General features: G+C 44.3%; 2 protein-coding genes across 2 annotated transcripts in view; one reads left to right on the top strand and one right to left on the bottom strand.

Moving 5' to 3' along the window:
- LOC132387510 (zinc finger protein 585A-like) overlaps nt 1-26,783 on the top strand; it is a 275,678-nt gene that overhangs the window by 190,887 nt on the left and 58,008 nt on the right. The window lies entirely within an intron of this gene.
- LOC132387509 (NACHT, LRR and PYD domains-containing protein 3-like) lies at nt 1,385-20,020 on the bottom strand. Its single transcript, XM_059959879.1, has 9 exons — nt 19,942-20,020; nt 17,915-18,349; nt 17,176-17,342; nt 13,898-14,069; nt 13,735-13,800; nt 6,656-8,393; nt 5,522-5,608; nt 5,237-5,404; nt 1,385-2,032 (listed from the first exon to the last, which is right to left on the bottom strand). The coding sequence occupies exons 1-9, from the start codon at nt 19,949-19,951 to the stop codon at nt 1,894-1,896; spliced, it is 2,982 nt and encodes a 993-aa protein (XP_059815862.1). The 5' UTR covers nt 19,952-20,020; the 3' UTR covers nt 1,385-1,893.

Below are 26,783 nucleotides of genomic sequence, written 5' to 3' on the forward strand. Positions count from 1 at the left end.
TAGTGTGGTGGTAGCTGCTTTCAGTTTCTGACCGGGTACTATTTGATGTGTTGGTGTCAAGGAAGTTTCTTTCAGTCTCTGAGTGGTTAGTGGGAGCGGGATGGTGGCGGAGGAAGTTTCTCAGTGTTTCTGTCCCCGGGATTGTGTAATGTGATGATGCAGAGTGAGTTTCACTCTGGTTTAACCCTAGAGCGTGTGTGGTATGTTGCGGAGGAAGCTTCACTCTGTTTCTGACCTCAGGAGTGATTGATGGCTCTTGTGGAGAGTGTTTTGGTCTGTATCTGACCAAAGGAGTGTTTGATAGGAGACACGGAGGGAGCTTCACCCTGTGTCTGATCCGGGGAGTGTGTGATGGATGGTCTGGTGGGAGATTCTTTCAAAGTCTGACGCTGTGGCTATGTGTTTTAACAGTGTGGAAAAAACGTTAGTGTGTGCTGACGCAGAAATTTTGTATCAGTACGGCCCGGAGTGAGATTTTCTCAATGTCTGACACTTGGATTGTATCATGGGATGGTGTGGAGGAAATTCGCTGTGTCTGACCCTGTAAGTGTGTGATGATACTATGTGGAAGGGGGATCATTTTGTGACTAATCCAGAGATTCTGAGATGGGACGGTGTGGAGCGAGATTCACTCTGTGTGTCTGATCCGGAGCGTGTGAGGTAATGTGTTGTGGTGGGAGATTCACTCAGTGTCTGAGCATATGAGTGTGTGATGGGATGGTGTGGAGGGAGCTTTACTCTGTGTCTGAACCGGGGAGTGTGAGCTAAGGTGCTGCGGTGGAAGATTAACTCAATGTCTGATCCTGTGAATGTGCAATGTGACGGCATGGAGGTAGCTTCGCTCTGTGTCTGATACCGGAATATTGTAATTCCTGGAGTGAGACTGATGGGACGATGCATGTGGAGCTTCAGTCTGTGTCTGACACCCCATATTGATTGCTTCTGTTCCGTCCTCTTGTTCCCGACCTTTGTGGATACAGGTCAGATATTATACAGTATATGAGCTTCCAATCTATTTTGTCGACTTTGTCTGTGGCTCTCAGGAAAAGAGCACGCAGGAAGGTGAGGGTCAGGATAGTCCGCGTATCTGGTGTGTGAGGGAGTGTTGGTCAGCCTGGATGGGGTTGGGGAGTGAGGAGGTCCTGGGGACCAGACACCATCAGACTGACATCCATCAGCCTGGAGCTGAGACGCTGCTGTACCAGTGTGCGGAGCTCAGACCCATAACTTCAGTTCACTGGTTGCGATGGGGGGGGGGGGGGGGGGATACCCCAGGTCACTGTTTCTCCTCTAATGAGACTCAAGTCTGACACCAAGACAGGAAGTTACAACTGTTTATTGATTTCCTAATGACAAATGTAAATTAAACAATGTGTGAGCTGCTGACGTGTAGGAATAAATAAGCTCCTGTGACTCACTCTCAGCTCTCAGTCACACACAATTAACTGACTGGTGACAGGTTGAATAATCAGTCCCGTTTCTCACCATCACCCTGCATCGGGGAACCGATGATTATAAAATCACACTTCAGGGCCGTGTCTGAGATCGCTGCAGATCCAGGGTCACTGCCGTGGTATTTTTCAATTTAACATCATTATATCGGCCAGACTGCCGAATGTACCGTCCTCAGCAAAGGGAGCAAAATCATTCTCTCCCTGGATAATTCCACCCTGTGTCACTGGAGTCCCAGGCTGAGCCCTGGCCCTGGGGCTCTTCCTGTCTGTGTAATTCCCTGGGCTTTCACGTGGAGAGTCTCCAAACTGGACATCTGGTGGAAACAGCACCCCTGGACAGGAGGCGGAAATATGTCACAGAGTGTGAGACTGGAGCCAGTTCCTTTTGAGCCGTTGGTAATTAAACCTGGCGTGCGACCATTAAAGGTAAGGGCGGGAGTTAAAGGGGAGGGGGGCGGGAACTGGCCAAAATGTCTTGCATTATGATCATCGTATCATCCAATGACAGTCCGGGTCTGGCTTCCTGCAGAGATCTCAGTTCCTTCCTCCCGGTCCAACCGAACAGATTACGGTCCAGCCTGAAACAAATGGAAGAACAAAGATGAAATAAACAGATCACACAACAACATTAGTAACAAGGGACTGGGGTTAATGTTTCAACAGCACTGTGCTGTCTTTACGACAGTTATTTAGTTTATAATATTTTCGCTTAGTAATTCATTCAATAGTATTTTCTAGTTAGAATTAGAAGTGTTTAAAGTATATTCATTGCATGTAAAATATATCGGCATGCGATGACGTCACATCCGGTTTCGCCGCGTCTTGTGGGAAAACACCGGTTTGAAATTAGCGCGAGGGTGGGGGCTTTCCACGAGGCTCACCTGAGCAGAAGCAGTTTTGCAGGCATGAGAAATCACAGTGAGAGCAACGCTGTAAGTTAATAGATAATCGATATATTGAACTAAGATGTTAATGCCGATCCTGTTAGAAGTAACGATGGTAGATAATGTTTATGCTTTCGTTAGTTAAAGAGTCACGGATAGTTTGCATGGAAGTGTATTTAAAGTAGTAAATGGAGCAGGTAAACTCTCCCTGTATACTGCACCTTAGTGTAATGTAGTTATAGTCACCTTTGCAAGTATTTACACTTGAAATGTGATATTAAGGAAGGAACAAATACTGTATCAATCTTGTATTGTTTTATCAACAGTTTTCACCATATGTTAATGTGAAGAGTGAACAGTAAATGGTTAATCTTACTGCGATCTGGTTTAATTGACTGTGGTTTATCTCGACGTTAAATTCGACGTTATCGTTACACGCGAAGGAGAACGTTACAGTGAAAAAGCGGCATTATCAGGTGTTTCAAGTGCTGCAATGTCAGCTCAATCCAGCATCAAGTCGACGCCACCCAGCGACAAGGGCGGTAAACCGACATCAAGTAAGTCCACCCAGGCAAGAGCCAAGGCAGAAACCGCCAAGGTGCGACTGCATTACGCCAAACAAGAAGCAGTTTTGAAAATGAAACAGGCCACCAGAGAAGTCGAAATCCAGAAAGAAAGGGCCGCCAGAGAAGCCGAAAGGGCCGCCAGACAAAGAGAAGAGGCTGCCAGAGAAGCCGAAATCCAGAAAGAAAGGGCCGCCAGACAAAGAGAAGAGGCTGCCAGACAAAGAGAAGAGGCCGCCCGAGAAGCCGAAATCCAGTTGGAAATGGCAAAAATATCGACAGAGTTGCAAGTGCTGCAGCTAGAAAGAGAAGAAGAAGCTGCCATGGCGGAAGCAAAGTACATAGAAGAAGCTGAAGGGTCGCGTGATCTGACCGCAGCAAGATCTACTTTAGAAAGGACCAGACTGGAACGCACAAGCGACTATGTACAATCTCAAATAGACAGGCAGGCTCGTCTCCCCTCTCCATACGTATTCGATAACTTCCCCAGCTACGAGGAACCTCAGAGAGTCACGATTGCATCACATCCATACGAGGAAGGAAATTTACCCTCACGGCTCCGTGATGAAGTCAAGAATGAAAGAACCGACAACGCTCCTTCACCCCCACAACAGGACGGCGGGGAGGGAGAGGTTCACTCCAGGACAACAATTGTCAGCTCGAACTGTACAGAAGTTTGCGGTCAAACTCAGTCAAGCCGTTCTTGTTCCGAGATCTGCCTCACTGAGGTGTACCCTAAAGAAGCACAACAAGACATTACCAAGCGTAAAGTAACCGACGAGACGCTAGGTCAGTCAGTTTTCGTTCAAACCGAGCACGGAAACAAACTTGCACAATCAGCTCAAGATACCATTTCTTTAAAACCCAAAGACACCAAGGTCTTCAGAGATGAAGCAAATAATGGGGTTGCCCCATTGCCTTTCAGAGAACCATGCCAGCGCTCACCAGATAACAAAGAGCAGGCAGTCAAACGGTTCACGTCCTTATGGAAAACCCGGAAAAGGAAACCTGAGATGCAGCAACACACCCGATTGGCCCACGAGGTACTGTGCACCCTAATGGCAGAGGTCACAGCCATTATAAACGCACAATCATACCTACCTGTGTCTTCTGACCCAGAAAACCCCTTTATACTTTCGCCATCAACGCTCCTTACGCAGAAGGCAGGAGCACCTCCTCCACCAGGAGACTTCTCAGACAAGGATTTGTACACAAAGCAATGGAGACAAGTCCAGGCTCTGGCAAATCAGTTCTGGCCTCGCTGGAGACAAAAATATCTACCTTTGTTGCAACAGAGACAAAAGTGGACAGAACCCCACAGGAATCTTCAAGTTGGAGACTTAGTCCTGCTCAGGGACAAGCAGATCACCCGCAACAGCTGGCCAACGGCCAGAATCACTGCTACATTCCCTAGCGAGGATGGACATGTCAGGAAGATCGAATTGAAGACTACCGACCAAGGCGATGTGAAAATTTACCAAGGGCCAGTTACAGAAGTTATTCTACTTCTACCCAATGACTGATTAAGAGACTAAGTTTTGTACTCTGCTCATTGTGACCTTACGAAGGTCAAGCGGGGAGTGTGCTGTCTTTACGACAGTTATTTAGTTTATAATATTTTCGCTTAGTAATTCATTCAATAGTATTTTCTAGTTAGAATTAGAAGTGTTTAAAGTATATTCATTGCATGTAAAATATATCGGCATGCGATGACGTCACATCCGGTTTCGCCGCGTCTTGTGGGAAAACACCGGTTTGAAATTAGCGCGAGGGTGGGGGCTTTCCACGAGGCTCACCTGAGCAGAAGCAGTTTTGCAGGCATGAGAAATCACAGTGAGAGCAACGCTGTAAGTTAATAGATAATCGATATATTGAACTAAGATGTTAATGCCGATCCTGTTAGAAGTAACGATGGTAGATAATGTTTATGCTTTCGTTAGTTAAAGAGTCACGGATAGTTTGCATGGAAGTGTATTTAAAGTAGTCAATGGAGCAGGTAAACTCTCCCTGTATACTGCACCTTAGTGTAATGTAGTTATAGTCACCTTTGCAAGTATTTACACTTGAAATGTGATATTAAGGAAGGAACAAATACTGTATCAATCTTGTATTGTTTTATCAACAGTTTTCACCATATGTTAATGTGAAGAGTGAACAGTAAATGGTTAATCTTACTGTGATCTGGTTTCATTGACTGTGGTTTATCTCGACGTTAAATTCGACGTTATCGTTACACGCGAAGGAGAACGTTACAAGCACTCACTGGGAACTTTCACCAGAAAACCCACGGATCCGCTGATATTTTATCACATTGAACAGTAACACAAACACTCACATGATCCACTCCAGACTTGGCAGGGTCAGTATGAGGTGGCGGAGAGCGGGGACAGATCGGTCTGTGAGCGAGTTTGACATCAGGTTCAACTCCGTCAGTGATGGCATTGTGCTGAGAGTGGAGAAGAGATCCTCGGCACCAGAATCTGTGAGATCGACAGTGTTCAGCCTGGAGATGAGAGACAGTGACCCAGCGTTTATCAGTAACACAATTACTGATCACATTAATGTTCAGTGTCAGACGCCCAGTGATTGTAAACACAATCTCCCACAGTCTGGCACTTACCACAGTGATTGTATTTTACACTCCGGGTTCCTCAGAGCCGCAGACACCAGTTTCACTCCAGAATCTTCAAGGTCATTCCACCCAAGTCTAAACACAAACAGACAAATTGATGAACAAAGTGATTCAAATCGTGGGTCTGAGGGAATGTCTCTCACTCGGATATTTCAGGAAACATTAAAGTCTTCAGTAAATCCCTGATCGGAGTTCCTATCACTGTCAATGTCCTGGAACACCCTGCCCAGCTCCAGGATGTTTGGCGAAAGTCAGTAATTTAGTCTGTCGGTATGAATCTGTAAACTCGACACATCCTGTCTCACTCCCCAATGGTTAGAGAACAGCTGCTGATGTGAGAAGCAGGCGCAGGTTTGAAGCGTGGGAGGAAGTCCCACAGTGAGTAAGATTTGTGAATGGGGAAATGTTGATAGGAGATGATAGAAGAGACCCCACCTAAGTAAAAGGGATAGGAAGAGAAAACCTGCAGGAGGAAGGGAGATGAGGATGAGAGGTCCCACAGGAGGACACCAAAGGGAAAATATAATCCCACAAGAAGAGAGGATTTAGAAATAGATTGTACAGGAGGGGTGGGTCTGAATTAGGACCAACAATAGGGAAAGGAGAAGCCCCTATGGGGCCTGGGTATCTGGTCGTGAGCACATTCAAACTGTTGGAATGATGGTGATAGTCACGCACGGGGAAGGACAGGGAGGACAATCTCACAATGGTATTTCTATCTTTCTCACTGGAACAATCCACTGACGGTCTCTTGTCCCCCACCGGAAAGGAGGTGTGAATCTCTGACCCACCTGCTGCAGTCAATGTCGTTCTGGGTGTCCGAAAACAGTGAGAAGGAACATTGTCAATGGACGAGTCACAGTCAGCAAGAAACACGGCCATTCCTGTGATTTACCACCATTAAACAAATGGCCGATGTTCACTGATCTGATGAAGTCTCCAACATCCCTTCACAGGGAAGCGCAGAACCCTCCCGTCCTTGGGGAATTACTGACTGATCCCCTGGTTATTCGACGCAGTTCTTTACTATCTGAAGTACTACAGTTTTACCCAAATCCCTTTACATTGAAACAACACAATGGAACAGTTTCAGAGCTCAGAGTGAGAGGTAAATCAAGTTACCTCAACTCCAGGCACTTGTGTAGCCCGGGTCCCAGCCGCTGGATTCCTTCACACTGAATGTTGCACTCCTGCAGGTCGAGGTATTTTATTGTATCGCAGAGTCCGATGGCATGAGACAGGACTGCGCAGTCAATCGGGGTCAGTGTCATTCCATTGAATGAAAGTCTTTCCACAGATCCCAGTGTGTCCTGAACCAGTACACGATTCTGAGACTCAAACAAGTAGTGCAATGTGTTCAGGAGGCTCCTTTTACCAGCTTCACTCCTTGTGTTTCCACTCTGGCGTTTAACCTCCTCCTTCACCCAGTCAATCACCCGGCAGGTTGTTTGATGAGGAAATGGACCCAGAAACTCCTCCAGTCCCCGAGTTGTCATTGGGGAGGAGAGACCAGCAACAAAACGGAGAAATACCTCAAACCGCCCATCTGTTGTGTTGTGGGCTTCAGTAAGGAAATTCAGGATTTTCCTAGGATGTAGAGTCAGGAATTGTGCGACTGCAGCTATAAACTCTTGGATAGTGAGATGTGGAAATGTGTACACCACACTCTGTGCAGAATCTTCTCTCTCCAAAAGCTCCATCAGGAACCCGGACAGGAACTGGGAAGGCTGCAGGTTGTACTTGATCAAATCTCCATCTGTAAACACAATCTTCTTCTCGGACACCCCTCTGAAGGCCAACTGACCAACTCTCAGTAACACATCACGGGTTCTCTCAATTTCACGGCTGTGGTTTTTCAGGATGTTGTAAATATAATAGGAATATAGCTGGGTGATTGTCTTGGGAACCTGCTGTGGGTCCCTGTCTCTTTTTGTGAAGAAGGGGCCCAGTGCTAGAGCGAGGATCCAGCAGTAGGAGGGGTTGTAGCTCATGGTGTACAGGATCTCGTTCTCCTGCACGTGTTTGAAAAGAGCTGCTGCCACGGTCTGATCTTCAAAATACCTGATGAAATATTCCTTCCGTTCCTCACCAGAAAATCCCAGGATTTCAGCCCGGACACTTATCTCTGCCTTTTCCAATAAATGTAACGCAGTGGGGCGGGTGGTCACCAGCACTGAACACCCTGGGAGCAGCTTGCCCTGGATTAAACTGTACACAATGTCAGACACTTCACACCACCACTCGGGATCTGGGCACTGGTGCTTGGGTTCTGTATCTCTCCGACTGTCAGCAAAATCGATTCTGTGCTTGAATTCATCCAAACCATCGAATATAAACAGCAATCCCTCTGGGTTCTTCCAGACCTCTCTCAGGATATTCCCAAAGTAGGGATATTGATCCAAAATCAGTTCTCTCAGGTTTGTTCTGCCGTTAATGGAGTTTAAATCCCGGAATTTGAAACTGAAAACAAACTGGAATTGTTGGTATATTTTCCCCGTGGCCCAGTCATAAACAATCTTTTGTACCATAGTTGTTTTCCCGATCCCTGCAACTCCAGCCACTGCTGCTGAGCTCCCAGATTTTGATTTACTCCGGGAAAAGCTGCTCTGGAACAACTGATCAGTCCGGATTTTTTCTAGCTCTCCACGAAGATGTTCCTCTCTCCACTCCTCGTGGTCTCTGCCTCTTGCCAGCAGCTCATGTTCCACCAGTGTCCGATCTCGAACGGTAGAAATGACCGTGAGCTCAACATATCGATAATCCAGCTGGAAAACCTTCACCTTCTCCCTCATCAGGATCGTGTTCACTCTCAGAGTTTCAGTTTGTGCCTGCAAACCCTCCTTGTGTTTCTGTTGAACATCTTTCATGCAAAAAGAGAACAGTGTCACAATGTTAAATGGCTCAACTGACAACGAACTTTATAAATGCATTTCATCATTCAGTGTTTGAGATTACATGAATAAATACAATGCTTCCACGGATATTAGGACAGAAAGTAAAATTCCCCTGTTCATAGACACCGGAATTAACTGCGGTGAATGTCCCAGAAAATATCCAGTCCTCATATTCTGGTACTGATTACTTGTGAAGGTGAACATTCCCCTGATATCCTATTCCAATCCTGACTGCACTTCCATTACAGCAAAGTTTCTCTATATTTATAACATTGTTTGTATCATTAACAGACAATGTTAATATTGATCTGGTGTGGAAATATGGAGAGCAGGACACTGTGCATTTTGGCAAATCTGCACACTGGGGACTCACAGGTGTCCACTGCTTTTGCCCAAAACAAGAGCACAACATGCGTGAAATATTCAAGTTGGGCAGCTTCTGGGAGAGAATCACAAGGAGACTTTGGATCGATAACCCATCGGAATTACAAGAAAAAAAATCATCAGTTTTCTGTTTTCCATGAATGGAAGAGACTTCAGGCATCTAAGTGCTCCGTTTCTGGGAGTGGGTTTTGAAATCCTGGCAAGTGCTACTGATCTGTCTAGCTTTGGGGACCGGGGCACTATATTATGAGGCCTCCCTCTGTCGGAGTCAACCGTGAATGTCCTGTCCCTGCAAGCCAGGACACTCCGAATTGGAGAGAAAGCTATCGCCGAAATAGCAAGCTCCCTCTCTCCATGCATCTGTTGAACAAAAAGGAACGGCAGAAACTGATACAGCTTGGCACCAGAGGTGTCGCAGGAGATGCCTAATCTGCATTGGGCACCATTTAACACTGCCTTAGTGACTCCAGCTCCAGAATTTTCCCACTGGGTTTACTCCCAAAGTCTTCCCGATGAGGGGTACAGTTGCAAGGCAGTGAAAGTTTGAGATCAGAGTTTTCCTTCCCCTTGATGAGCAGCCAATGATGGTTAATGAGACCCATTTGCCTGAAGCGACAGGCTGTAAGGAGCCAGTAACCCGCCTTTGCCCTTCTCCTGTCAGAAGAAACCCTACCTGCAGGATTAGTAGCTAAGCAACACATGAAGGCCAGGAGCTGGACTTGGTTGCAAAGGCTATTTGAGGTGCACGCCACTGGGAGCATTTAATAGGTCCTGGGGGCTTATCCCCACTGTGACACCTGGGTATAACAATCTTAATCAACCAAATCGTGCTGGTATTATTGACAACAATAAATCGATAAATTGGTTTATTATTGTCACATGCGCCACAGTACAATGGAAAACTTTTCTGCATGCGGTCCAAATAGATTATCACATCACATCAGTGCAATGAGGTTGTACAAGGTAAAAGAGAACGGAATATTAGAGGGAAACAGTGTTACAGTTGCCGAGAAAATGCAGGGCAGGCAGACAATAAGATAGAAGGCCAAAAGGATAATTGGGAGGTCAGGGTTTTTTTTTGGAACTAAGCTTCCAAGCTGTAGAATCCAGCAGGTATAACTATAGTATTGTGCAAAAGTCTAAGGTGTATATTATTACTGACAAAATTTTGTCTTTCATTTTCTAATTGCACTTTATCCCGTTTGAATATCAGTTTTTGGATGAAAAGTGTTTTATAAATAAGTCATTATTATCATTATTATTTTCTCAGCCTCAACAAGGAAAGCTTGATGTACGGGCATAGCCAAGCACACTCGTGCCTGAATTGATAGAAAATTTCAGACAATTCCACTGGTGTATAGTATTGTGGATTTTTGAAAATTTATGTAAGTATTGTCGTGTGGGCCTATTGGTTAATACTATTGTGTAAAGCCTTTGGGATGATACCAGTTATTGGTATTATGATTAGGATAATGAATACTGCATTTAAGTTACATAGTCTTTCATTTTCGGCTTTTAATTCAGCATAATTCTGCTGTTTTCTTTTTTTTTTACTAATTGATTCATGTAAGTTATGTGTGATTGCAATGGCTATATATATTTGAAAAGTTGTTTTTGCTTGTTTACCCTGTAAAAGTATATCCGAACGGTTATTATGGATTACCCTCTCTGTGTGTAGGACCATAACTCTAAAACTGGATAAGGCTTGTACTTATAGAAAGATATGGTGGCTTTCATCAGTTGTAGTTTAAGTAAGAATTTTGTGAATGTTGTCTCCCACTTGATTGTGCTTGTACAAGTAAACTGATGAGTTAAACTACTGCAGGATCCTGTAATGTGTTCGATTGTTTCGGGTTTATCTTATAACTTTCAGCAGTTATCATCTTGAACCTGTTGGTCTTTTATTCCGTATTATTATTGACTGTATGTGTTAACAACCTGGCCCTGAATTGCTACAATGATACCTTTTGTTTCTGGAAATAATGTCTCGAACTCTGACCCAGGCGTTTGACGCTTCCTTGTTGCCATCTAGTCCGCTCAGATTGTAGGGATGCCCACCATAGTGAGTCATACTCTTCGATTTGTTAACTTACTTTTCTTATGATACCTTCTTCATTTTTATGGTTTATGCTTTCATTTTCGTTCAGTGAAGTGTACCCCTTATCAGAATTGAATATGCTTGTATGGAGTGCTGAATACTGCTTGCATTGGTGAAAATATATCCTTAGAACTATTTGTGGCTTTTAGAAAAGGCGAGACGAGAGAACACAACATGTCCGTCCTCAGAGAGGGATCCAGAGTGAGAAGAGTGAGAGTTTTCGAATTCCTGGATGTCAATATCTCTTTGTATCAAACCTGGACCCAATATATCGATGCAGCTTTAAAGAAGGCAGTACAGTGACTATATTTCATCAGGAATTTCCAAATCACTCGAATATTTCCACAAATGTAACTTGCAGAACATTGTAACTGGATGCATCACCATCTGGATATGCATTAAACATACTGCACAGGATCGGAGTAAGGCACACACTCAATGATTTAGGAACAACTTCTCCTCTGCCATCCAGTTTCTGAATGGATATTGAACCATTGATAGTGACTCACTAATCTTTTTTTTCATTTCTTTTTCTGTACTACTTGTTTAATTTAATATTTTATCGAAACACACAGACAGGCATAGCTATATATGCTCAACTTCCAAGCAGTGAACCAATTTTGCTACTCAAGCAGAGTATATTAGCAGTGATATTTGGGTTATAAATATAGATAACGTGTAGCTAACCAATGGGAGAAATGTTAATCTTTCTTGTATGTCTGGGAGCAGGGTTTTCACGGACTTTCGGTCAAGGACAGAGAAGATGCAGGACGAGTGCAGAGAGCGCTGGGTGATCACCAGACGGCATGTACGGGAATCGGAGGGTCCAGAGGTTGAAGACGTTTTGGCAGAGGTTGTTTATGGAGGAACACCTGAGGTGTGAGCTCCAACGATTTTGTGCACGATCTATTTAATAAAAGTGCGTCTTTTTCTTTTACCTTTTGTTTCTCTACTAACCACATAGCAAAGTAAGAGTTGTAAAGTGTAATAATTTAATCAATATTGTGTACTGTCTGATATTTTGCATTCTAGGTTTATACTGGGGTACATTACACAGTATCCATCCGAATTTGAATGCCCTGTTTGGCAGGGAAAAAAGCTGATTCCTCTGGATGAACATGAGGGCAAGCATAGTGGGCTACATATGCCACTGTTGTAGAAATGTGACAAGTATTGGATGCATCTTACATTCAGCCCTTTATATCTTCTGCCCCATGGGAGTATGAAAGAGAGAATGTTTGAGATAAGTTAGGGTTCAGCAGCGAGGCTTTGGGCGGGGGAAATAGAGTCTTTATAACTTGATTGTGTTCTTCCAGAAGGTGACAAAGGTGATGGATGAAGCTACAAATGGATATTGTCTTCTTGGATATTAGTCGGGTGTTTGACAAGGTCCACATGGGAGGCTCATTCAGAAAATTGACATGCTTTGGAACTGTGGTGAATTTTTCTGGCTGGGGGAGACCATATTGGGAGGGAATTCTTTCACTGGCAGGGAGTGAATCTGCGAATTTATTATCATAGACAGCTGAGGAAGACAGGTCATTGGGTATATTTAAAATGTTCCTGATTAGGAAAAGGGTCAACATTTACTAGGGGAAGGCAGGACAATGGGGTTGAGAGGAATTGTGGATGAAATTCACTGAGCCAAATGGCTCAATTCTGCTCCTAAGTCTTATAGTTTTAGGGAGCATCTAGAATATTGTATTGTATTGTATTGCATTCACTTCTGATTGTCCTGCTCTTCGAATGTGTTATAGAGACTAAGGAGCTGGTGGTGGACCTGAGGAGGGCTAAGGCACCGGTGACCCGTTTCCATCCAAGGAGTCAGTGTGGACATGGTGGAGGATTACAAATACCTGGGGATACGAATTGACAATAAACTGGACAGGTCAAAGAATACTGAGACTATCTACAAGAAGGGTCAGAGCTGTCACTAATTCTTGAGGAGACTGTGGTCCTTTAACATCTGCCATATGATCCAGAGAATGTTCTACGAGTCTGTGGAGGCCAGCGCTATCGTGTTTGTTGTTGTGAGCTGGGGCAGCAGGCTGAGGGTCGCAGACACCAACAGAATCAACAAACTCATTCGTGAGGCCAGTGATGTTGTGGGGGTGGAACTGGACTCTCTGACGGTGGTGTCTGAAAAGAGGATGCTGTCCAAGTTGCATGCCATCTTGGACAATGTCTCCCATCCACTCCATAATGTACAGGAGTTAGGCACAGGAGTACATTCAGCCAGAGACTCATTCCACCGAGATGCAACACTGAGCATCATAGGAAGTCATTCCTGCCTGTGGCCATCAAACTTTACAACTCCTCCCTTGGAGTGTCAGACACCCTGAGCCAATAGTCTGGTCTTGGACTTATTTCCACTTGGCATGATTAACTTATTAGTATTTAATTATTTATGGTTTTATATTGCTATATTTCTACACTATTCTTGGTGCGACTGTAACGAAACCCAATTTCCCTTGGGATCACTAAAGTATGTCTGTCTGTCTGAAGATACAAAAGTCACCTGAACAGGAAGATGCATTGTATTAGAAGCCTGTCTGGCATGTTTGGGAATTTCCAGAGCAGTAGGAACTGGAGTGAATGGTTCAGCAGACCCAATAACTGGATTAATACATTAACAGCTGGAACTGCTGGATTAACAGCTGGAGAAATACATTTTAGAACGTTCATTCTGCAACGAGAGATTAACTGAATTGCAACCTGAATCCAAATATCAGCAAGCGGTTAAAGGAAAATTTTCGTTCCCAGGTTCTGCTAAGTCACAGTATAATACCTGATATGTGGTTTGAACTCTGCATTTCAACACTCACCTATCAGTTCAGTGGGTAACTCAGATAACCCTTGGGCGATGTCTATGTATTCCTGTGGATCTGGGCCTGTTAAAATCAAAAACATCCATGAAAAAAAGAGCTAAAATAATTAAACCTGTGTATTTCAAAGTGCCCTTGTGTTCTGTGCGTGTTTTTAACATACCGAGCTCCTGTATTTCCTTCAGTATTCTGTCCAACTTCGGTAACTCAGTCCTCCACATCTCAAAGGATTCCCACATCGCCCTCCGGGCCCGGGATCCTTTGCCATTCACCAAACTGAGGAAGAGTGTGGAACTCTCTGTCCGGTTTCCCTTCTCTGCCAGCTCAGTGACTTTCTATAAAAGGGAAACAATGAATTTATTGTGGAGCAGACAGACAGACATGGAGAATGTGCAGGAAAATATCTGTTCATGTCTCCAGTAGCTTCAGAACAGATGCAGTCACTGGGCTGCTGCCTCATCCTCCCTGGGTTCAGTCATTATCAGAGAAACAGTAACTGAAGGAAATTCTAAATCAATATTGTGAAAGAATAAGGATTTACTGACACCCTGCAGTATATTCAATGTGATTAATTTCCTCGTACCGTCAATATGTAACATTACATCAAAAAGATGTGACAACAAGAGCGGAGGAGAGGGGAGAGCGAGAGAGAAAAAATGCATGGTGGGCAGCACTGAATCGTGGCTGAAAGAAGAGAATATTTGGGTGCTTACATCCAAGGATAAATATTTAATCGAAAAGATAGGCAGGTGGGTGAAAGGGTAGGGTTGACTCCGTACTGATAGAAAAAACAGTCCTGAAAAGAGGTGATATCGGATTGGACGATGTAGATGTTAAGAAACTTCATGAAAAATGACCCTGATGGAACAGTAACCAGGGTGTGGGCTACAAATTCCAGTGGGACAGGGAGGAGGCATGTAAAGAGGTCAATATTTAAATAGTCATAGGAAATTTTAATATGCAGCGAGCTTTGGAAAATCAGGTCCGTGCTGAAACCCAAGTGAAGGAATATATAGAATGCCTATGAGATGTCTTTTGAGCCCACTATAGGAAAGGCGGATCTGGATTCGGTGTTGTGTATTGCACCAGATTTGATTAGGAAGCTTAAGATAAATAAACCCTTAAGACACAGAGATCATAAAATAACAGAACTCACACTGCCGTTTGAGAAGGTGAAGGGAAAAGTTAGATGTATCCGTGTTACAGTGGAATAAATGAATTACTGAGGCATGAGAGAGGAGCTGGGCAAAAATACATTGGAAGACGACTAGCACAGGCAACAGCAAAGCAGGAATAGATGAAGATTCTGGGAGCAATTCAGAAGGTGCAGGTAGAGGTAGATACTCCCAAAGATGAAAAATTATACCAGAGGGAGGATGATCAACCGTGGCTGATGAGGAAGTCAATGCCAGCACAAAAGCAAAAGACAGGGCATAGAATAGAGCAAAATATACCGGAAAGCTGGAGGACTGGGAAGCTTATAATCACCAGCAGAGATCAACTAAAAATCCGGAAGTAGAGAAAGTATGAAATATGAAGGTAGGCTAGCTAATAATGTAAAATAGCTTACCAAAATGTTCGTCTGGTATATATGTCCTTTTAGGACAACTTATTGAATTTTGCGGTCATGAGGTATCAGCTTTGTGCCTGTCTAACAAATCTCAACGGTAGTTCATGTCTAACAAATCTCAACGTTTTGCCAGGAAGTTACCGGGAAAGTTGATGAATCGAAGGAATGGGTGTTGTCTCTATGGACTTTAGCACAGCATTTGAGAAGGTACCGTAGAGCAGGGTGGTCAAGAAAGTTCAGTTGCTCAGCATTCAAAGTAAGCTGGTAAATTGGATTAAACAGCACACACAAAATGCTGGTGGAACACAGCAGGCCAGGCAGCATCTATGAGGAGAAGCACTGTCGACGTTTCGGGCCGAGACCCTTCATCAGTCCTGCATTTTGTGTGTGTTGTTTGAATTTCCAGCATCTGCAGATTTCCTTGTGTTTGCTCCTTAAATTGGAAAAACAATGGCTTTTTGGAAGAAGACAGAGTGGTTATAGATTGTTGATTCTCTGACAGGGAGTTTATAACTTGTGCGGTGCTACAGTGATCGGTGCTGGGTCCGTTGTTGTTTGTCAGCTATATTGATGATCTGGATGAAAATGTGTTTAACTGGATCAGCAAATTTGTGGATGACACCAAGTGGGGGCGTGCAGCGGAAAGTGAGGAAGATGACCGAAGTGGTGCCGAAACCAGCTGAGAAATGGGCTGAAAAATGACCAGTGCAATTTAATGCAGAGAAGTGCGACATGTTGCACTTTGGAAGGGTCGATCTCATATAAGGCATTGAGGAGTGTGGTAGAACAAAGTGATCTGCGTATACAGGTCCATAATTCATTAAAAGTGGCAGCAAAGGTAATAGATTGGAAAGAAAGTATTTGGAAATTATTTGGTATTTGGCAGTATTTGACACTGAAACTATTTAGTCCAGGAGGTGAGATATGATGTTGAAGGTCTATGAGACATTGGTGAGGCCTAATTTGGAGATTATGTGCATTACCGATCACCTACTTTTAGGACAGATGTAAAGAAATTTGGAAGAGTACAGAAAAAATTTACAAGGATGTTGCTGGAACTGGAGGACCTGAGTTATAGGAAAAGATTGAGCACATCATGCCTTGGAATGTAAAAATTTGAGGGGAGATTTGACAGAGGTACACAAAATTATGACGGTTATTGATAAGGAAAATGCAAGCAAACACTGTGCACCGAAATAAAGAAGTACTACAAGAAAAGGTCTTCAATGAAGGATGAATAGTTTAGGGACACATGAGGGGAAACTTCTTCACTCAGAGGGTGGCGAGATTTTGAACGAGCTGGCAACGCAAGTGGTACAAGCGGTTGAGAGAAGTTTGGATAGATACTTGAATGATCAGGGTATAGAGTGCCATGGCCCGGTGCAGGTTAAGGGAAATAGGCAGCTTAAGTAGTAGTTTTCTATGACTGGGACAAGTCAAGCACTCATTTTTTGGGAACTCATATGGAGACCAGACCAGCTGTGGTTAACAGGTTTCCCTCCTTCAAGTACTGCAGTGAAGCTGGTTTGCCGAAATTTACAATCTGATAGTTTAATATTCATCCTGGATTCATAAGCTCAGGCAAATATGACCGACGGTTCTGATAAGATGCTAAATAAGTTTTCGACTGAATGCTTGCTCAACAGTCCAGATATACAGCCACTGTTTTTACATCACATTGATAAATACAGCAGGTGTGAGAGGAAAAGGTGACGCTGAAAAGCAACAGCTGAAACCAGATCTGCTGGAGGCAAGTCAGAGAGCAAAGTCTCCATTGTCATGTAGAACCCCTAGAACGAGCAGGAGATTAATATTGTTCACTACTCCCTCTGATGCCAGCAGTTTGGTGACAATACAGTGAATACACTCACCTCATTTTCTTCTCTGCTGAAATGTCCCTCCTTTGTCAACATCCAACCGAGTCTTTCAACCTTTTCTTCAATTGCTTGTTTGAGTCTGTCCCTGTAGATCTTTGTCAGTTGGTACAGTCGATATTCACCCCCCTCTGCCAGGAGGTCAGAGATTGTAAACTCTGGCTCTGTAAATATAAATAGAGAATATAGACACAAGCTCATCTCCAGAGCTCTCATCCCACTCAACAAACAAATCAATTCATGAACCTTAGTGTTCACCAGCTTTGAGCCACCAGGATGGATTTTATTCCCAATCCTCAACACTGGCTTTAAAGTCTATCCAACAATCTTCTGGGTATTACATTACACATTTAATGCAAACCAGCCCATCCTACATCCCACCCACTCATCTATTTCAGTTTATGATGAGCAATAAATGTTGGGACAGTCAATGATAGTCACTTCCCAGAGATATTCACTCCATCCTGGTGAATATATTTCCCTTCATGCACATCCTGGGAATACTCTCTTATCTAGAACGCTGCATTTCCTCCAATACAGATCCTGGAAATCCTAAGAGCAGGTAGTACATTTACTGTGGTGGGGTAACGGCTGCCCACTGCACCACCATACTATACCACACTCTCCCATTAACCACCCCCCCCACCCTCTACTCTGACCAACCTCCAACAAGGCGTTACATTTACCCTCCTCCCTGCCACATTCTGTGACCACATCATGCTCATATTTCACTCACCCGCTCCTTGTTGGTGACTTGACAATTCCGTGTTCAACGAGCTTCCGAGCTGACAGGGAGTCGCCTCACTTGTACTGGTTCCAGGGTCCTGATCGGTGTCTCCAACGCTACTCTCTCTGGGCTGACAGGCAGTCGCCTCACTTGTGCTGGTTCCAGGGTCCTGATCGGTGTCTCTGACGCTACTGTCTCTGGTCTGACAGGGAGTCGCCTCACTTGTGCTGGTTCCAGGGTCCTGATCGGTGTCTCTGACGTCATTATCTCTGGGCTGACTTTTCTCCCCTTCCTCTGCGGTGGCCGGATCGCATTCCATTGGGACATTGCTCTCAATCTGACCCTGATTTGGTACCTTGCTTCCCGTGCCCCGATCATCTTCCCTCAATGAGCTGCCTGGTAAAAACCTCTTGAGAATTTTCCGTACCCGATTTAATTTCCCACCTGAAATAAATGGTTATACCAGAGTGATTTAGAGCTGAGCAGAACTGATTGAGACTGGGTTGGTGCAATGGACCAGAGACTCTATCTGACCAGATCTGGAGTGGGACTGTGCTGGTGAATGTGAACCGCACTTCCTGCCAGGTGACCAACCTGATAAGCCAGTGAGTGGACACATCCACTCCCAGACAAAGAACAGGATAGACACAGTAATAGTGACCTGTCAGACGATGTCCAGTATCATTGGTCACAGACTGACCATTGCCTTGAGACGCACGTCGTCCGGTCCCCTGGGTTGCAGACTGACTATTACCTTGAGATCTATGCTGTCCCAGTTCCCATCTTATCCCCGCATGATGATCATCATGTAACAACTCTGCAGGTCATTAGCAAAGTCTCACTTAGAGAGCTTTGTGTGTAGTTGTGGTTGTTGATCCATAGGATGAAGGTGAATAAGCTGGAGTGGAGAATGACCACTATGTTTCTGTTATACGGTTCGGCTGGGACCGTTTGCCCTGAAGCATGGGAGCTTGAATAGAGACCTTACACACATAAATTAAATAATCAGGCGCGTAGATAGTGTAGATGGTCATAGTCCTTTTCCTGGGGTAGGGTAGTCTAAGACTTGAGTGCAGAGATTTAAAAGGGACCGAAGGGGCATTCTTTCACATGGCTGGTGATGGGTATGAATTACATGCAGTCAGAGGAGGCTGCAAACACAAATAAAATTACAAAGTTGAGAAGATGCGGGCAGGGAAAAGGATAAAAGTCTATAAAGGAAATTTGGGAAAAGCTGCGGGAAAATGGATCAAGCAAAAAAGACATTTAGATCAGCATAAATTAGTTGGACCAAAGAACATGTTTCCAGGATGTAATCTCTGTTTCATTCCATCTGCAATCACAGAGTTGAGCACTGTCACAATGCCAACTCAGGACTGAGATTTTCGGTCATCAGTTATACTGGGTTTCTCATCAGAGATTCTGGGAATTTTAAATCCAGGTTGCAGATTTTCTCAATAGTGAAATATCGGGAACTCACATTCACCATTTGTCCACAGTCCAGACAGGAATTCGGGTTTTAAAACACCGGAACAGCCCGCACATTTATCTACTATGAGGATCATGGTTGGGAATGATCCTCAACCATTCCCAACACCGGCAATGTTCCCGTCTCAGCTACAGAAAAGAGATTTCGAAAACTGCCCTCATCTCTGAATTCCTGGAAATGCTCCTACCATCTGGTTCTGAATTTTATAAATGAACGTTGGAGATACCTTACACATCAGGGCCTGTTGAGAGGTGAATCAGGAACTGACACTGGACTTTTACATAACCCACAAGCCCACTGCTGCATTCCTGTGTTTCACTTACAGACACCTGTTTCAGGAGTCCCTGCTCCTTTCACTCAGGTGAAGATTTGCATGGTGGGTGGAGTGATTCTACCATTACAAGTGCAATTAAACTGTTAATTACTCAAGGCTGCTTTACCAATGATGAACGTTTTCTGTGCGCAGTTAACATCTCTGTAAGTTTCTTCATCTGTAGTGTGCGCCAACGTGACCAAAGTTTGATGATAAAGATCCCAGTGATCATACCTGTGTCCATTCTGATGATGACTGCGGATTATTGATTGTCGATTTCTTGTTTACAATTTGGTCTCAGTGTGGGAAATTTCCACCTGCTGGCGATGCCCTGAATTACACACAACAAGCAGACTGAGTCAGAGAAAGGACAACTACTTTGTAAATACTACAGTATCTCCATCCCCTATATCAGAGCAGCAGTTGGCTTGGGGATGAAACTTTCACTGATAATATCAACTACCACACCATGTCTGTATGTCTGTAAGATAGAGTTACGGAACAACAAAACACAGATACAGACCTCTGCCCAACAAGACAATGCTGATGACAGTGTTTACCGAGATAGTCTCAATTTCCTATGATGGGCCCATTTCCACCCTGGCCTCTTCACTCTATCTACACATACCAACTGCCTCTGGAATTAAACAATTGTGCCTGCGTCATCCACTTAAAAACATAGAAATATAGAAAATAGGTGCAGGAGTAGGCCATTCGGCCCTTCGAGCCTGCAGCACCATTCAGTGTGATCATGGCTGATCATCCAACTCAGAACCCTGTACCTGCTTTCTCTCCATACCCCCTGATCCCTTTAGCAACAAGGGCCATATCTAACTCCCTCTTAAATATATCCAATGAACCGGCCTCAACTGTTTCCTGTGGCAGAGAATTCCACAGATTCACCACTCTCTGTGTGAAGAAGTTTTTCCTCATCTCGGACCTACAAGGCTTCCCCTTTATCCTTAAACTGTGACCCCTCGTTCTGGACTTCCCCAACATCGGAAACAATCTTCCTGCATCTAGGCTGTCCAATCTCTTTAGAATTGTATAAGTTTCAATAAGATCCCCTCTCAATCTTCTAAACTCCAGTGAGTATAAGCCTAGTCGATCCAGTCTTTCTTCATATGAAAGTCCAGCCATCCCAGGAATCAATCTGGTGAACCTTCTCTGTACTCCCTCTATGGCAGGAATGTCTTTCCTCAGATTAGGGGACCAAAACTGCACACAATATTCTAGGTGCCGTCTCACCAAGGCCTTCTATAACTGCAGTAGAACCTCCCTGCTCCTGTACGCAAATCCTTTTGCTATGAATGCCAACATACCATTTGCCTTTATCATCGCTTGCTGTACCTGCATGCCCACCTTCAATGACTGGTGTACAATGACACCCAGGTCTCGTTGCACCTCCCCTTTTCCTAATCGGCCACCATTCAGATAATAATCTGTTTTCCTGTTTTTGCAACCAAAGTGGATAACCTCACATTTATCCACATTAAATTGCATCTGCCATGAATTTGCCCACTCACCAAACCTATCCACGTCACTCTGCATCCTCTTAGCATCCTCCTCACAGCTAACACCGCCGCCCAGCTTCGTGTCATCCGAAAACTTGGAGATGCTGCATTGAATTCTCTCGTATAAATCATTAATATGTATTGTAAACAACTGGGCTCCCAGCACTGAACCTTGTGGTACCCCACTAGTCACTGCCTGCCATTCTGAAAAAGGTCCCGTTTACTCCCACTCTTTGCTTCCTGTCGGCCAACCAACTCTCTGTCCACATCAATACCATACCCCAAATACTGTGTGCTTTAAGTTTGCACACTAATCTCCTGTGTGGGACCTTGTCAAAAGCCTTTTGAAAATCTAAATATACCACATCAACTGGCTCTCCCCTATCCATTCTACTAGTTACATCTTCAAAAAATTCTATAAGATTCGTCAGACATGATTTTCCTTTCACAAATCCATGCTGACTTTGTCCAATGATTTCACCTCTTTCCAAATGTGCTGTTATCACATCTTTAATAACCGACTCTAGCATTTTCCCCACCATCGATGCACAGACTAACCGGTCTATAATTCCCCGGTTACTCTCTCCCTCCGTTTTTAAAAAGTGGGGTTACATTAGCCACCCTCCAATCCTCAGGAACTAATCCAGAATCTAAGGAGTTTTGAAAAATTATTACTATATCATCCACTATTTCTTATGCTAATTCCTTAAGCACTCTGGGATGCAGACCATCTGGCCCTGGGGATTTATCTCCCTTTAATCCCTTCAATTTACATAACAACACTTCCCTACTAACATGTATTTCCCTCAGCTCCTCCATCTCACTAGACCCTCAGTCCCTTACTATTTCTGGAAGATTATTTATGTCCCTCTTAGTGAAGACAGAACCAAAGTAGTTATTCAATTGGTCTGCCATGTCTTTGTTCCCTATGATCAATTCACCTGTTTCTGACTGTAAAGGACCTACATTTGTCTTCACCAATCTTTTTCTTTTCACGTATCTATAAATGCTTTTACAGTCAGTTTTTATGTTCCCTGCCTGCTTTCTCTCATAATCTTTTCTCCCTTTCCTAATTAGCCACTTTGTCCTCCTCTGCTGGTCTCTGAATTTCTCCCAGTCCTCAGGTGTGCCACTTTTTTTTGCTAATTTATATGTTTCTTCTTTGGACTTTGTACTATCCCTAATTTCCCTTGTCAGCCACGGGTGCACTACCTTCCCTGGTTTAATCTTTTGCCAAACTGGGATGAACAATTGTTGTAGTTCATCCATGCGATCTTTAAATATTTGTCATTGCATATCCACCATCAACCCTTTAAGTATCATTTGCCAGTCTATCTTAACTAATTCATGTCTCATACCTTCAAAGTTACCCTTCTTTAACTTCAGAACCTTTGTTTCTGAATTAACTATGTCACTCTCCATTTAATGAAGAATTCCACCATATTATGGTCACTCTTACCCAAGGGGCCTCGCACAGCAAGATTGCTAACTAACCCTTCTTCATTGTTCAATACCCAATCTAGAATGGCCTGCTCTCTAGTTGGTTCCTCGACATGTTGGTTCAGAAAACCATCCCGCATACTTTCTAAGAAATCCTCGTCCTCAGCACCCTTACCAATTTGGTTCATTCAATCTATATGTAGACTGAAGTCACCCATTATAACTACTGTTCCTTTATTGCACACATTTCTAATTTCCTGTTTAATGCCATCCCCAACCTCACTACTACTGTTAGGTGGCCAGTACACAACTCCCACCAGCGTTTTCTGCCCCTTAGTGTTATGCAGCTCTACCCATATTGATTCCACATCATTCAGGCTAATGTACTTCTTTTCTGTTGCGGTAATCTCCTCTCTAACCAGCAATGCTACCCCACCTCCGTTTCTTTCCTGCATATCCCTCCTGAATATTGAATATCCCTGGATGTTGAGCTCCCATCCTTGGTCACCCTGGAGCCATGTCTCTGTGATCCCAACTATATCATATTCATTAATAACTATCTGCACATTCAATTCATCCAATTTGTTACGAATGCTCCTCGCATTGACACATAAAGCCTTCAGGCTTGTTTTTACAACACTCTTAGCCCATATACAATTATGTTGAAAAGTGTCACTTTTTGCTTTTTGCCCTGGATTTGCCTGCCTGCCACTTTTACTTTTCACCTTACTACTTTTTGCTTCTACCCTCATTTTACACCCCTCTGTCTCTCTGCACTCGCTCCCATCCCCCACCACATTAGTTTAAACCCTCCTGAACAGCAGTAGCAAACGCTCCCCCTAGGACATTGGTTCCAGTCCTGCCCAGGTGCAGAACGTCCTGTTTATACACGTCCCACCTCCCCCAGAACTGGTTCTAATGCCCCAGAAATTTGAATCCCTCCCCCTGGTACCATTTTTCAAGCCATGTATTCATCTGAAATATCCTCCTATTTCTATTCTGACTAGCACGTGGCTCTGGTAGTAGTCCAGAGATTATTACCTTTGTGGTCCTACACTTAGTTTATCTCCTAACTCCCTAAATTCACCTTGTAGGACCTCATCCCGTTTTTGACATATATTGTTGGTACCTATGTGCACCAGGACCACTGGTTGTTCAACCTCCCATTCAGAATGTCCTGCAGCTGCTCAGAGCCATCCTTGACCCTTGCAACAGGGAGGCAACATACCATCCTGGAGTCTCATTTGCGGCCACAAAAACGCCTATCTATTCCCCTTACAATTGAATCCCCTATCACTATAGCTCTCCCACTCCTTTTCCTTCGCTCCTGTGCCGCAGAGCCACCCATGGTGCAATGAATTCGGATGCTGCTGCCTTCCCCTGATGAGACATCTCCCCCAACAGTATCCTAAACAGTATATCTGTTTAGGAGGGCGATGACCCCAGGGGACTCCTGCACTACTTGCGTACTGCTACGCTGTCTAGTGGCCACCCGTTCCTTTTCTGCCTGTGTAGCCTTTACCTGCGGTGTGGCCAACTCACTGAATGTGTTATTCACGACTTCTGCAGCATCACGGATGCTCCAGTATGAATCCAATTGCAGCTCCAGACGCTCAATGCAGTCTGCAAGAAGCTGCAGTTGGACACACGTCCTGCACACATAGTTGACAGGGACACTGGAAGTATCCCTGATTTCCCACATGCTGCAGGATGAACGAACCACTTTTGAAACTTTCTCCTTTGAAAGGAACTTACCGACCTTACCTCACTTGGAGTGAAGCTCGTCAGTCTCTTCCCATTGAAGTCTCTCGAGTCAAAGCCTCAAATCTCCACTCCTTCACTGGCCAACTCACTCACTGGCCGCTTTCATCTGGCACTTCCCTCCACATAATCACCAACCTCTCCAGCTCGGGTTGGTTTTGGCATCTATTTACCACTCCTCTGCCCACTTAGATCCCCTATAAGCTATGATAATACTTACTGTGAGCACCATCCTCTATTTTTTGACATCTGCGCAATTACCGGTCAAGCCTTGTACATTCACATCCAAATGTTTGTTGGATTATCACTGGTCCGGAGCCTGGTGCTGTGTGTCCTGAGGAACCAGTACCTTTAACGTGATGGCAGGAGCGAGAAAAGTACATGGCCTGGTTGGTGAGGATCTTTGAAGATGGTAGCTGCTTTCCTACGGCAACATTTCATGTTGATGTATTCAATGGTCAAGAGAGTTTTACCCATGACATTCTGGACAAGATCGACTACCTTTTGTAGGATTTCTGCTCAAAGGCATTGGCGTTCCCCAACCAGTCCATAATGCAGACAGTCAGCAGACTTTCTAGCACACATCTACAGAGGTTTGCCAACGTTTTTGATGACATACCATATCTCCACGGACTCCAGAGGAAGTAGAGGCGCTGTCATGCTTTCTTGGCAATTAAAATTATATGCTGGGTCCAGGACAGGACCTCTGAGAATCACACCCAAGATATCTAAAGTTACTGACCCCCTCGATATCTGATCCTCCGATGAGTACTGGCTCAGGGACCTCTGGCTTCCCTCTCCTGAATTCTACAATCAGTTTCTTGGTCTTATTGATATTGAGTGAGAGGTTGTTGTTTTTACACCACTCAGCTGAGTTTTCAGTCTCCCTCCTGTATGCTGATTCACCACCCCTTCTGATAGCGTCCACAACAGAGATATCGTCAGGAAGCTTGTATATGGTGGTGGAGCTGTACTTAGCCACACAGTCACAGGTGTAAAGTGAGGAGAGCAGGAGGCTAAGTACACATCCCTGTGCTGATGGGGACTGTGGAGGAGATGTTCTTGCCAATCTGAACTGAGTGGGGTCTACAGGTGAGGAAATCGAGGATCCAATTGCACAAGGATGTCCTGAGGTCATGTCTTGGAGTTTATTGTTTAGTTTTGAGGGAATGATGATCATTCCCATTATGCTTTCTCTGAGGAGTTGCAGCTTGGTGTACCTGGTGCAGATGTGGTTTACTGGGAGGCTGGAGGTCTCCCAGAATTTCCAATAATATCTCTTCATTCCAATACGTTCCATACAGTGTTCACAACATCCTCCCCCCACCAAACCTCCCCACCTCACTGTTAATCTGTTACATCTCTTCCCGAGGTCATTTGTCTTTTCACTGAGGACAGTGATCAGAGAATGTAAAAACATGCAACACTCCCTCATGGGCTGTTACTAAATAAATGGCTCACCAAATATAACCATAAAACTGAACAAGCTCTACATCATATGCTGAATTTAATTAGGATCAAGAGTAACACAGCATCATTCTGTAACAATGAACAATAACGTTGTATTGGCTCATTTTTACCTGACGTGCTGCATTTAATTCAACCTGTGCTGGTGGTCCTTCTCCCACTCCCTGCCCCATGGGGCGAGGGGCCTTTCCTAATCCCAACCCTGCAGAGAGCCCCAACACAGAATGGAATGGAAACTACCGCCCAACCAATAACAGAGAGCATGTGCTCTGATTGTTGCACTGCATGCGGAGAGCGGAGCCTCTAAATGAAACCCACAGATGCTGCAAATCTGAGGTAAAATAAGACGGGATCACAATTTGAACAAGATGGGCAGTGTATAGGGAGATGGAACCAGATAGGAGAAGGGATCAAGGACGGCCACTGATGGTCCTCCAGCAATACACAGATATTGAATTAATAGTAGATACTACTGTATAAAAGACTCTGAAATGACTAATATAGAACAAAATGAAACTTGGCATGTACGCTTCTCCAATAAACAAATGTTATCAACACATCATGGAAAGTATCGCATCCCGATACTTCACATCTTATTATGGCTCCTGTCTACTGCTCTTCCTTTAACTGAATGAAATAGTGGAGAACAGTGGACAGAGCTGAGCACATATTAGAACCAACCTCCCCTCCGTGAACTCTGTCTACACTTCCCACTGCCTCAGTAAAGCAGGACATGTACTGAAAGACCCCCACAAGCTGGGACATTCTCACTTCTCATCCATCCCCTACCAGGGAGGAGCTACACATTCAGCACCGCACTTTCTGTGCAACCATAATGCTGTGACTGTTTTACCTTGAGTACTTGAGTGTTTTATCAGTACACCTCAATGTACT

This window comes from Hypanus sabinus, unplaced genomic scaffold (assembly GCF_030144855.1).
Source record: "Hypanus sabinus isolate sHypSab1 unplaced genomic scaffold, sHypSab1.hap1 scaffold_193, whole genome shotgun sequence".
NCBI lineage: Eukaryota > Metazoa > Chordata > Chondrichthyes > Myliobatiformes > Dasyatidae > Hypanus > Hypanus sabinus.